This window comes from Neopsephotus bourkii, unplaced genomic scaffold (genome assembly GCF_033783945.1).
Source record: "Neopsephotus bourkii isolate Nb327-2 ecotype Australia unplaced genomic scaffold, CSIRO-AGI_Nbou_v1 NB_1810, whole genome shotgun sequence".
Classification (NCBI taxonomy): domain Eukaryota; kingdom Metazoa; phylum Chordata; class Aves; order Psittaciformes; family Psittacidae; genus Neopsephotus; species Neopsephotus bourkii.
Genome location: NW_026902283.1, coordinates 411,523 through 425,761, shown reverse-complemented (window position 1 = coordinate 425,761; position 14,239 = coordinate 411,523). Strand labels below are relative to the sequence as shown.

The 14,239-nt window shown below is 36.1% G+C and overlaps 1 protein-coding gene across 1 annotated transcript in view; it reads right to left on the bottom strand.

The window, feature by feature from the left end:
- CWC27 (CWC27 spliceosome associated cyclophilin) overlaps positions 1 to 14,239 on the bottom strand; it is a 128,049-nt gene that overhangs the window by 104,504 nt on the left and 9,306 nt on the right. Inside the window, exons 9-10 of the mRNA XM_061342661.1 lie at positions 11,639 to 11,672; positions 7,874 to 8,046 (exon numbers count right to left, since the gene is read on the bottom strand). Coding sequence (XP_061198645.1) covers positions 7,874 to 8,046; positions 11,639 to 11,672 — 207 coding nt within the window. The remainder of the gene's footprint in view (positions 1 to 7,873; positions 8,047 to 11,638; positions 11,673 to 14,239) is intronic.

Below are 14,239 nucleotides of genomic sequence, written 5' to 3'. Positions count from 1 at the left end.
ATTTAATCTATTAAATAGTTTGAAATCGTTTCGGATATTCATTCTAGTGTGGTGCACAAAATGGCCCACTTCAAGAAAATTAAAATTGAACCAACTAAGCTGGTTTGCTGATTTATAACTATCGATGGTTCCTCGTTTTAAAGGAATACCCATACAAATGAAGCATAATAATCACATAGGGAACATGTTTTTTCTGAAGTCCAGAATGAATGACTTGGAATAAAATACAAATATTTACAATTAGGTTTCCACTACTGGATGAGACACAAGCATTACTTAACTTATACATTTATAATTTAACTACAAAATTTATATACATTTATAATTTAACTATGAAATTTGACTTATAAATATGTAAAAATTCAAAAGTTCTAATAAAATTAAATTCAAAATGTAGGGGCAGCAGACTGACAAGATCTATAGGTACCATAATATGAAAAAAAAACAACAGCAGGAAAGGCTGCAGATACCAAGGCAGCTGCATGCAATAAGTTTTTGTAATAGTATAGTATATCTAGTGAAAGATTTTTGCTTCCATTTGACAGGTTTTTTGGTTGTTTTTTTTTTTTTTTGGGGGGGGATGTGTGTTAGGTTTTGGTGTGATGGGGTGTGTTTATGTTTTCCTTTTATTCTTCTAACACCTAACAGGTGTTTCTCATTATTCTAAAACCTGTCATTCTATGGACTTTAGCAAATACTTCTGGATGCAAAGTTAAGAGGTCATGATTAAAGGTTTGTCTTTAAACTTCTCTAAAGGTTTGTCGTATTATGAGGAGCTGGAGCTAAAGCTATTGGTTTCATTACATATCAAAAATGAAAACTAATCAGTTTACATGCGCTCATCTCAAGAGTTAAATGAGTATCACATTACTTTTATTGTAATGTCATTTAAAAAAAAATCTGGCACTGGATTACACGCACACAGAAAAGTGCTTTTAAAATCAAGCTACAATACAAAAATCCAATACAACTAAATGGTTTCAGAGTAGCATAGCTATTCTGACATAATGCTATCAAAGAACTCAACAACATTAAAGGTCTTTTCCAACCTAGCTGATTCTATGAAAGAATTTCTTAGCAGAATTCTGAATGAGTTCCCAACTCATTACTAACTTGGCTAATCTTAGCATCAACCCAAATAACCCCTCATTATATGAAATCATGAAAATTTGCTTCTCAGCACTTTCAGGTAAAAAAGTCCTTAAAAAAAAAAAAATCAGCAACACAAACCAGTCTGAAAGCACATCTTCATTATATAATAATTAGGTTACAAAGTTACTGCTTTGGAAACTTATACCTCATTGGCAACTTAAGAGTTGCCAATGACATATTAACCCCAAAATGTATCTTTTCACTCCAGGAAACCTGGTACTAAATACATTACTAGCCAATCACACAAACTGTTACAGTAGCAAACAGGCCCTTGCTAAATAAAACAAAAGCAGAAGACAATTGCCAAAATCTAGGAAGTGAAAAACCAGAGAAAGTGTACAAAATGAGAAACTAGCTCTTGGACAGTGATGCCCAAAAATACCCTGTAAAGCCCTAGCAACAAAAGCAGTCTTAGTGAAATATCAGTAAGAAGAGCTGATGTAGACACTATATGAATAAACAGAGAGGTGGAAATTAAAAAAAAAAAAAAAAAAAAAAGCTGTTGCTCTCTGCATACTGTGGTAGTAAGGATAGTAAGAGATTACTGATCAAAGCTCTTTAAAGAATGCTGAAAAATTGGAAAAGGAACAAAAAAAGCCATAAAGTGATTTGAAGACTGGAAGATGCCTTACTGTGAAAGACTGTGAAAGACTGAAAGAACTCAATGGGTAGAGCTTATCAAAAAGGCAGAAAGGACTGAATTAGAATTTAAGTAGTTGAAGTAAAAGCAGAGGCAGCATATTGCAGTGAACTTCAGAAGAAGGAACAGCAAAAAAAAAAAAAAAAAAAATAAAAAAAAATTCATTGGCTACAAGCTGAACCCAGACAAATTAAAATGTAAAAGTGGATGAGGTACTGTTAGGGGTAAGGTATCTAAATACTGGAACAGATTACATTGGCTGACTAAATACGGACCAAACTATACTCTCTTGATAACTACAAATTACATTTCAATGCCTTTCCTGTTCAGCTGTAGCCAAATAGTGAGCTCAATACAGGGATAACTGGCAGTAAATTATAGCACGAGATACACAGTTTGCCTAATGTTCTCCTTCAGCTTAAAACACTATTAACAGAATACATGAATTTACTATATGAAAACAGAAGCAGTTCTTTTAATGCAGTGAAATTAAAAGTCAGTTGCAAAGAGAGTTAGTACTCAAGAACTCAAAAGCCAGTCTTACTGACACAGAATTTTTATTTCCTGGTGCTAAACTAAAAAGCAGAGACAAGTTGTACTGCTGGACAAGGGCTGACAGTTACACTTATAAATGGTTTAAGAAAATGCTAGTAGGATTATAAATACAGTTAATAAGTTGGAAATAGTAACTATTGTGCAGAAATAATATCACAGTTACAGATAGAAATAGATAAACTTCACACTGCAGAGTGAATTGGTAGCTGTAAGTATATGGTATTCACATTACGATGCCACAATTTATATACAAACAACATTTTCAAAAAGGTATAAAAGTAGCTTCCTGAACAGAAGATGAGATAGTGGATTAAGTTTAAGTAAGTAGAAGCATAAATGAAACACCTAAATACAGGTGCCTAAAAAACAACTCCACCCCAAACAACTGAAGAGCTGCTGCTCTTGTTACCACAGACCTCAGCAGAGTCTAAGGGGGAGGGACAGGGAGCTCAATTAAAAACAACCAACCAACCATGTCCCAAAAAATTTATAAAAAATTCCCCAAACAAACAAAAAGCCCAAACCCAAAACCCCCATATCACAAAAGCATTCAGGCTGGAATGAGTCTCTAACACTTGTGTACTCTAGCCTCATGCTCAAACCAGATGATATCCACTGCTCTCTCCTCACCCTGCCTTTGCAAAATGTATGGTGACTATTTCCAGTCTCCTTTTACTTCTTCACATGACCAGAAATAGCTTCCAAGAGAACCTACCCCATTATTTGCCCAAGGACAAAAGTGAGGCTAACTGGATCATCCCTATGGTCACTGCCTTTTTTGAAAACAGGTGCAACATCTGCAACATCCTTTAGTCCGAGGATTTCCACAGCATTTCAAAGACTAGAGCCTTGCAATGACATCAGACAACTTGCAGTGAGGGTTATAAGCAGCAGACTTGTCTGACACCCATCTCAGCACACCCAAACACATTCCATAGATGCACAGAAACGCAACTGTTACAAATAAGAAAGAAGTTACAGATTTTCAACAGTTACAAGAATGACAAAATTTTTTCTACTGTAGAATTATGTGCCTATAAAATTATTTCTCTTTTCATTTTAATGCCTGCATTATAACCACAAGGTATGAAGTGCACAGAAAATGCATTTACAACAAAACATTTTACCTGTACCTAATCTATATTCTAGTCAATTCTTCATTTATAACAATTGCAGATTTACAAGTTTTGATTTAAAGATCTTTTAAAAGACAACCATCAGATCACAAACAGAATTACCTTTGGCTGTTCTACACCACAGTAATGAGAGCACTTTAGGAAAGCAATCTTGCATGCTCAGTGTGCCAATGTTTTTCCAGACACTAAGAAAATGTAAAGGTGTCTTAACTACATGCATTTTTACTGCATGATCTAAAATGGATTTTGCATGAGCTTGAGCATGTTGCCTAGCATTATTATTTTGAGCTTGAGCATGTTGCCTAGCATTATTATTTTTACTACTGCTGTGCCTAGATGACAAAATGACAGTGGGATTCAATTTTTTACCAAGTGCAGATATCTGTAAGTAAACTAGTTATTTCATCTTGTCTTTGAACAAATAGAGAACAAGAAGTCAGAGAAATTACAGCTTAAAAAATGTTACAGAATTTTGCTTTGAGGATGAAGCAAGTGCTTTCTTACATATACACATAGTAGATTTCTAAAGCTTCATTTTACCCATGACAAGCAACATGCATATAAGCAAAACTAAGAATGTAAAGCGGCCATATAGCTACTATTAATTACATAAGCAGTGAACAGCAGCTATTTCTATTACTATTCATCTCCTTATGATAGTCAACAATGGTTTATGAGCCAAAATAAATGTGCTTCCTTACTTCAACTGCATTTCTAGGATTATTAGAAGAAAAATACACGACATGAAATACAACCACAGAGTTAAATTCAACTGATGTTAATGACTCAGAAAGAAAAGTCAGCTTTTCTTCCTCAATAGCTTAGCTATTCTAGACACCTATTTCATATTGCTAGCACATCCATTATAAGGATGCAACTGTACAATCGTACCCTACTCGCGGATTGCATTGTCTTGCAACCAAGAACCAGTGAAAAATTTTGAAGCTGGTAACCAGAAATGTGTAGTACCCGAGCTCCACCTACTGGATAAAAACAAATGTAAACCCAATATTAATTGCCAGACTAGAAGACTGCTTACTCTGAAGCCTTCACATCATCACCCCAAACCACAGCCAATTTACAAACTCGATGTAATCTGATAAATGTGATTAGTCTTACAATGATAGAAATCACTTCTTCTATCTATATACATTCCTTCATGTAAACACCTGCTCAATATTTTGAAGATTAGGTTTAAGCCTCCTAACAAAACACAAGAGACCTGCATAATTTCTCTAAGAACTTGCCAGGATGAGTGGGGATTTTTTTTTCCCCCAAAGTTTCCTTCTAATACAAAAGTGGGAAGTGTTTGAACTTATGTTCTAAAACATACAGAAAAAGGTCCAAATGCATACTGAAATGACTAAAATTAACGTCACCATTTGAGCACTTCAAGTATGATTGCATTTAGAAATGGTATTGGATCTCAGTACCACGAATTGGAGAAAGTGTCTACTGTTTCCATATTAAGTCTCTGACAGACGTGTGCAAACTTCTGATGTCATTAAGTAGATTAATATTAAAAGAAACAGGGCTGATATAAATAAAAACAGATTTGTAAAAAGTCATGCATGTTAGAAGACAGTACTTTGAAAACTTATTTTTAGAAGTTTAATTATTCTATTACCACATTTAAATATCTGAGGAGATGAACAATTCTTACTGCTATCAAATGTTTCATGGCCTTCTGATACATTAGTATACATTACCCATCAAACTATATATGGTGGGTATAATTTTTTGTTTCATATTTGCACCTCCCATATCTCCACCTCCTCTGATCAACACACCCTTGGACTACAGTGGATGTTGAAGTCCTATAAGAATATTATCAACTGTCTGAGTATACTTACAAAAAAGTCATTATTCCAGACAATGAAACTTGATAATGTTAATCTTACTTTATCTCATCAAACCACAAAGTTAACACCACCTTATTTATAATAAACAATATCGTGCTTTTGATTTTCATGCCAGAGTATGCCAGACAATTATCTGGTTAACAGTAAGTCTGGAAACTGATGTTACTTGTGGTACTAAGCAGTGGCTCCCAAAGCTATGGCTCCCAGCTACTTAAAAACACATCCAGTAAAACCCTCTTCTGAGTTAAGATAGCCCATTTGGCTGTAATACTACTGCTGCTGCCCTGAAAGACTGGATAACTACAAAAATAGCACATTAACCATCCACATGCAGAGCTAGCAGCTTACAGAATGTCTACACACATCTCTAAAAATACGGTAAAACATCACATAAGCTTGGGCATAGAGTATCTCATTCCTAACAGTATGCTCTAGCTTTGCATTCCCCTCCTGCTAGAAACTTGCTGCAGTAGCGTACCTGGTGTGCTTCTCACATTCAAATCAATGCTGAAGAAGATGTGGAAAAGGATACCAAATTTTCTGCTTAAATCCCATGAATATTTTATTTTCTGGAACTATTCAAACTTATCAAAGTGGTTAATAAGAACTGTTTTCTTGGCAATGTTCTGACTGGGCTTTTCATGGCTTCAAAAGAGGCAGACACAAAAAGCTTTCACATTGTAAGAAAAGTTTTTACATTATAATACACCAATATTAAAAAAATTATCCAAAATAACGCAAGTGTTCCCACCACAGCCTGCTCCTAAGCAAACAGGCCGCACAGAGTTAAAAATACTACTTCATGTGGGATGCTCAAAACTTACTAATCTTGCTTTTATGATCATATGAATCTTTTCAGTAAAAATAATCAGATCAATATTCATAAAGCTGCAAATGTCAGGCTGTGATTTCCCTCTTGTCTTAATAATTAGGTTTTTTTTACAATTAAGATATTGATTGAATGCTCACCATAACTGACAACAGCGCCTTCTTCAATAAGATATAGCTGGTTTTGTTTTTACCAGGTTTACATAGTTATATAAAACCAGAATAACCTCCAAGAGATACAAGTAAGATATGCCAATTTCTAATGACTGTAAAAAACCAACTGATTTTGTTTCAGTTATTCCTTCTGTTTTGCAACCAAATTTTCAATATGTATTTTATCTGCAAGAGTATTATTATTACAACAAATTTATCTGCATATTTCCTGACACAAATCCTTTACCTCCCAGTTACTAATAGGGATAATAATCGCTATGGAACTTGTAAAGCATTTATATTGACTATTGGTTACTCTTTTGTCACAAACAGACTGCCCTTCCATGTTGGCAATATGCCTTGGCCATTACAGATAAAACAGATTTAGAGTAAACTGTTGTGGGAGAGAATCTAAGACAGCTACTCTATATGCAGAATTCAGTATAGGCAAAGGCTGAATAATTTCATCAGGCAGTTATTTATGACAACTGTGCAGAGTTAGTACACAATCTATATTACCTTTCTGATGCTTCTTTCCCCCTGTCCCCCTGCAAGTTTTGATGAATAAGAAAATTTACACACTAAATTTTATAACTGCAAAGACTTAGTTGTTCAGCAAGTTCTGGAGCCCATCTTTATTGAAATAGTGAACAATAATTCCTAGTAAGTTTGCCATCAGGTTCATGACATATCACTTACATGCATGATGTTTTTATGCAATATAAATATTATTAGGCAGAAATTCAAAAACCAGCTCTGGAAGAAAGATTGCCAAGACACAAAGTTCCAAGAAAACACATTAACCCACTGAAAATTGAGTGCTAAACAGTACAAATGTTCACCAAGGTTAGCACAGCTATATTACATGACTGGAACCCACACTTTTACACCTGTAAAGAGTTGAATACTGCCATAGAAACATAATAATTTGTCTAGAGCTAGTTCAACAATTTGAATACCCTGTTACACTACTAAACACAGACATACTTCAAACCTCTAAGAGCAGCCCTAGATGGTATTTACAACTCTAGGTATCAACTGCAGTGTTAAAAAACTGGTAAACTGCAAGAATGACTACTGTGTTAAACCAGACTTGAATGGATTACTAGGAAGCCTTTACTTTCTCTAAATTTCAGTGGTGGATGACCACCATGTGTCAATCAAAGATGAAGAAGGTACGAAACACAATCTTACAACTATGTAGAAAGACAAAGTAAAGCATGGTAAATGCATATAAATACTCTTCATTTATAACTCAGGAAAAAATAGAACTCCCATACAAGGTATCAGTAAGTGCTCAGTGTACAAAAAAAACGTAACTTAACTGTTTGGCTTAACTGCCAAATGAAGCTAAGAAATGAGAAAGCAGTAGCCAATTTCATCTTCCATCTCATTCTGGAGGTAGGCAAGGGGAATAATTTTATTGTAATATTAACCTATCAGTGTAGTAACTGCAAAACTGAAATTGAGCATAAAATCTAACTTTAAACAATCTGAAGAAAAAAAAATAATTAAAAAAACCCAACAAAACGCCCCATTATACATACCTGCGACTGGTTGTTTTCTTTTCTGTCTTAGTTTCTTCCTCTTGAAGTTGCTGTTTTGCATTTTCACTTGCATCAATTTTCAACTTCTTGGCAATGCGTTCTTTTATTTGAAGTCTCTCACTGCTGGCAGCTTCACCTTCTACACTATCAGCATCTTCATCGTGTTCTTCCTCCTTTATGGATTTAAAATTTTAAAATTGCCCCTTCAGGTTTTTTTCTTTTTCACTACAGATGTTGAATATGGAAAGTTTTTCTAAGACAATCAGTTACAAGAAAGAAAGAAAAATACTTGATTTCAAAGCAAACTTTTCAAACAAATGTCTTTGCATTTTCTTCAGAGAGAACAAAGAATTAGAAATACGCTAACTGCGGTATTTTTTCGTGCACAAATTACATCTTTTTTGTAAGGCTTAAAAAACTTTTGTATGGCTTATTCTAGACTGTAAACCCTTACAGGTCTGTAGAAGATCTCACAGCTATGTAGTATTAGTCTGGTCACTGCTCATGAATCCAAAATTTGACCAAGGCAATACATTAAACATCTCCTCCAATTTCCCTTAAGAATAAAACAAAATGTATTAAGAAGCTCCTGCCACAGGACTGTACTACAGTTGTGGTGGTATTGAAGAGGTTTGCCCATCAGCCTCCATGAGACAATTCACAAATACCACATTGATAAGCAGGCTGTGAAAAATCTATCCTCCTGACTTGCTACAGAGGTACTATGCTTACAGGCCTAGCAGAGGAAGCAAAGAAAATAAACGACCTTGTTCAAAGACATTTGGAATGATAAATAAGCCATTTCTCTCAGTAATGAAGAAGATTTGTTGGTCTAGTTAGGCTTCTGACTACTCCCTTCCTCAAAGGAGGAAGCCGGCATGAATCTTAAAGAAGGATGCCAGCTCAAAGACTAGCTGACACATATTTTTATATTTATTTTGGAGTGATGCTACTTAGCGAAAGAAAAAGCATAAGATGCCATGTAATTCTCTCAACTACAGAGAGAAAGGACAGACTTAAGAGTTGGTATTCCAAAAGACTGTACTTTACCCAAGAGACTGTGAGGATGCCAGCGCTTGGAGTGGAACATGCTAAAGACAAAGCACGTGTCCTAGGTGCGACTGACAGGTAGAAGGAAAAGGAGGATGAAGCCTATGTCCATAAATATGGAAAGTGAGAGAAAACATAAAAGCAGCAAGAGGTACAATTTTGGCAACATAAGAGAAAAATCAAGAGCTGGGTTTCAGATGTTGTATTTCAGCCACTGTTTCGGCATCTTCAAACCACCATACTTAGATTTTAGGTTTAGACAAGAGAAGACCAGTCAGGAATAAAAAATTAAATATGTGAATATTCAGCACAGTAAAATAGCTGAATATTTTGCAAATGAAATAACTGAAAGGTTGTTGTTAAGGTTTTGTCTGTTCTTTTTTAAATACAGGAAAGAGAAAAGTAGGCCAGGATCAGCACTTCACTTGATTTCTTGAAGTACTGCTTGACAGAGCAGATAATGAAAACTTATGAAGGATTTGCTTACTTGATAAATTACCAGGGAGATGGGATGACAACAGACTTCTATGGCATGGGGCAGAATCCAGTAAAGGAATGTGACAGACTGTGTTCAATGTGTTTAACAGTTAAGAATAAAGACAGACCCCTGGTGGAGATTTGGCAACGGCTTAGGTGAGAGCATTGCACTGAAACATGGACTTGGATAGGAGAATTTCCAGAATAAAAATGGACAGCTCCAGACAAATTGAAATTGCTAAGTAGTAAGCTAATTAAACAAACAAACAAACAAAAAAAACAACACCACCAAACCAAACCAACTCCAGAAACCTGATTAACAGGAAAGGTTTCCAAGGACGGTGTTTTAAAATGAGAGAGAAAAAAATGGCTCTACTTGTCCAGCTCAGTTGAACTTCCTACTTTCCAAATCTCCCATTCCCCTGACTGCACAGGATTTCACCACTTTTTCTCTAGAAAAACACTGATAAATGAGGATGTAAGCCTCCTCAATTCTGTCCTCTGTACTATGCTCTCTGCCCAGTCTCCACCTTCAGTTCCTCTTCTGTCTCATTAACTCCATCTGATCTCAGACCTTATAGAATCTCATTTTTCTGAAGTCTCATTACCAACTAATAGATTTAACACATTTCCACTCACAGAGGGCTGCTTGACTCAGGAGGGAAGCGGCTGTTCAGCTGGATGACGGTGTTCCCCTAGTGACACAGAAATACAAAACTGCCTGCCTGGAAGCTATACTGTTTTTTTGCTGGTGTTATTAGCTGCATGGAATTGCCCTATTCTTCTCTTTCCTCTGGATATAAAAATGACAGCTTTTGTGCCTGAATGACTAATGGCTACTGTATGTAATATGATTTAGACACTGGAGAAGATTACTGAATCAGGGAGTGGGTACCAAGCTTTACCTATTTGTGAGACTAAACAAAACAATGTTCAGCCTCTAACTGGCAAACAGGGAGAGGAAAACAAGCTATGTAGAAAAGGGAAATGGAGGAATGTCACTGGTGGGAAAAAAAAAAAAGAAGTCAATCTTGTGAAAATACTTCATATGTGTTAATAGTTAATGACTATTAGTTATAGTTAATGACTTAGGCACAAAAAGAGGTTTAATTAACAGCAACAAGGTACTGTTAATACAAAGGATCTGACTCTCAAAGGATGAAAGGTCTGATCTTGAGGACTGCAGTAAGAGAAACAGGATGGTATCTAATAGCATGAACAGCAAGGTTAGACACGCAGGGAATAATACCAATAGTTCTTCTTACATGCCAAGGACTTGTTATCTGGGGGAAGTAGGGAGACCTGGAAAAATTATTTGTACAGCTATGAAACTACAACACGCTGCATCCATGTAAATGCAAAAGTGATCCTGTTATGTGTTGAATAAATCCAAGAGAGATGATAAAATACTAGTACCACTTTACCAGGCTAAAGTAACTGCCTGAAATACTAGATTCTAGCTAAGTTCTTTCATTGAAATGAAATCTAAGGAGAGCCCCTGCAGGTTAAAAAAAGCCTTCCTATTTCCCATGTCATGACATTATTAGAACATTCAGGATGAAAAATAAAAATTTAAATATATACACCTAACATGACCATGTCCTGAAAGGGGTAACCACCATGACCTATGGCTGGAGGCAAAAGCATTGCAAACTTCAGCTAGCAAACTTATTTCACACCATATATAACAAACTCCTTGCAATTAAAATAGCCTCCATGTTTAGTTGAATATTACTGCTTTGTTACTCACATTTCCTGCCTTTCAGATGTGATCACCTTCACCAATACAATTTCAGATATATTCACCGAAACTTTATCTCCTTTAAGAAATCTTTCCAACAAGACTCTCATACACAGATTTCTCTTCAGACATTGCAATTATATCATTATTCATGGCAATTATTTTTTTTAGGCTATTTTTTTTTTAGAAGCAATTTCAACTGTTTTATTAATGGTTTGTCACTCTGTGGTACACAACCTCTCATATACCTCATCTACTGACTGAACTACCTGCTAAGCAGTTTTTATAAAATGCAGCAGATAGCATGCAGTAGTAACTACTCTGCTGTGAATATTTACAATAGCCAAACCTTATACCTCTGAAAGGCCTCCAGGCTTTTGCTGGAAATGTGATTTGAGCTAATTTTCAGAAACCTCTACAGTAGCATTTGTTCCCCTAAGAAAATCTAATTCACACAGTGTAAAAAACAAGTCTCATTGTAAAAAGACATTACTTACCTCACTCACATCCCCTTCTTCACTTGCTGTATCACTAAAAGAAGAAAAATAATTTTGAATATTTTGAAGTATCAGAGATCTAAGATAGTGCCCCAGTTCTTATATTAAAAAAAATAATTGGTTACCTTCTTGAAATTTTAGTCACCATAGTCATTATATCATCCTCCTATTCATCTTAAAATTATCACTTAATACTATTTTTATCATTTGACTGTTATGATATCTTCTAATTAGAAATGGATAAAACCACACTTCCATACAACAGACAAATTTTAACTATATCTTAAGCCATCCAGAAAAAACACTAATGTATACAGCTAGGGAAAAAACCCACAAAGAACTCACTTAAGATGCATGCTTTTTGATCTCATGTATCAAGCTATTTCTAGTATTTCATTGCAAATGTTCTGTATTTTGGAAAGGCTTCTTTGTATAGGCATGTTTAACTTGCATTATAGTGATACTTAAGTTTAAAGTAAAATTTTTAATTTGTTATACAGCTACAGTTAAATGCATTATAAAAAAGGAATCCATGTGAATACATGAGGCTAACATATCCACTATTAACTGTCAAAAACTAATTACGAAGACCCTTGAAGATTCTTCCATCACACTATTAAAAAAAAAGTTACAGTAGAGAAACAAAGCAAGGAATATTAAAGGAGTCCCTAAAGTCAAGGAAGTAATCCAGATCAAAGAAATTATAAATTTGTTGGATTAAAAATTCATTCAGAAACTCTCTGAGGAAGTATTACTTAAGATATGATAATTAAAAAAACCCAAACAAAACAGAAACAGAACCAAGCCTCTCCCCCCATTTATAAAGCAAATATTTAGAATGCATTCATTCAGATCTGTAATTCTGGTGTCAGTCCAGAACAAGTAGAAGCCACAGTAAGAGTTAAACGACCTACTTCTATTTGGAACTTGTGACACGGCTATACAGGGAACTGCTTTACCAATAACCTCTGGGAGCATTTTGAAGGGGCTATACGTGGTTGTGGATGATCTCTCTGATCTATTTGGACTCACACAGAATCTCTGACCAAAGGTTTTTAAGGAAACCAAGTAGTCCTGGGTAAGTCCATGCATGAATAAAAAGATGGGTAATAGACAGGGAACACAAATTAGAAGAAAACAATCATTTCTTGAAGTGAAGAAGATCACTAGTGTATATCCACAGTAGTCCATGTGGGAGCTTAACCTGTTCAGTGAGCTCAGTAACAAGATAGGCAAACAGCCAGGTCATTGAGTGTTTTGGTAATATTAAGTTACGCAGGATGGCAAAGCTAAGTGTAGACTGAAGAATTAAGATGGACGTGTATGAGAAGACAACAAAATGACAGATGAAATCTGAGGTAGATAAAAGTAAATCTATGAACATCCAAAAAGGACTTCCACAGGAAGAACAAGTTACTCAGAGCTGACCATCACTGATCATGATGTGTCCCTCAGGGGTCCATACCAGGACCAGCACTGTTTAATAAACTCACTGAAACAGACAGTGGGATCGAGTGCACTCCCAGCAAGTCTGCAGACAACACCAAGCTGAGTGGTGCAATTGACATACCTGAGGAATTAGATGCTGTTTAGAGGGACTTGGACAAAACAGAGAAGTGGGCCAACGTGAACCTCACAAGATTCAACAAGGCAAAACACAAGGTCCTGTATCTGGGTTGAAGCAGCTCCCTGGTTGGGGGATGAAGAGATTGAGGGCAGTCCTGTGGAGAAGGACTGGTACTGGTGGATGAAAAGCTGGACATGAGCTAGCAGTATGCGCTCACAGATCAGAAAGCCAAACGTATGCTGGGCTGCATCAAAAGAACTGTGACTAGCAACACAGGTGATTCTCCCCTCTTCTCTTGTGAGACCCCACCTGGAGTACTGCATCCAGTTCTGGAGTTCTCAGTACAGAAAAGACATGGGTCTGTTGGAACAGGTCCAGAGGAAGGACACAGAAATGATCAGAGAGATGGATCACCTCTCCTGTGAAGAAAGGCTGAGAGAGTTGGGGTTCTCCAGTGTGGAAAACAGAAGTCACCTTATTGTGCCCTTTCATAGGGACAGACATTTTAGTAGGGCCTGTTGCCACAATTAGGGTGGTAAAAACACTGGAACAGGTTGCCCACAGAGGCTGTACGTGCCCCATCCCTGGAAACATCCAAGGTCAAGCTGGACAGGGCTTTAAGCAACCTAACCTAGTTGAAGATATCCCTGCTCAGAAATGCAAGAGGAATTGGACTAGACAAACTTTAAACGTCCCTTCCAACCCAAACTATTCTATGATAAGCAAATTCTTGGAGCTGACGTATTTTCATGGAGTTTTCTCAGCTCAGTGCTCAACACTGGTTAAAAAAAGCAGATCAGAAGTTTAAAAAGAAATAGAGAAGAAAGCAGACTATCTTTATGCAAGCATACAGATTTAAGATTCACCTAATTTAGGACAGAACCAAGGTTGGCAAGAGCAACAATAACAAAAAGTACAAACAACTTCTGGTGGGAGAAAAGTTGAGTAGGCTTCAAAAGTTTAGCCTACAAAAGAGGGCCTAAGTAGGGACTGTGGTAAAGAAAAGTATAAAGAGACTGACTGATCACTGTCTC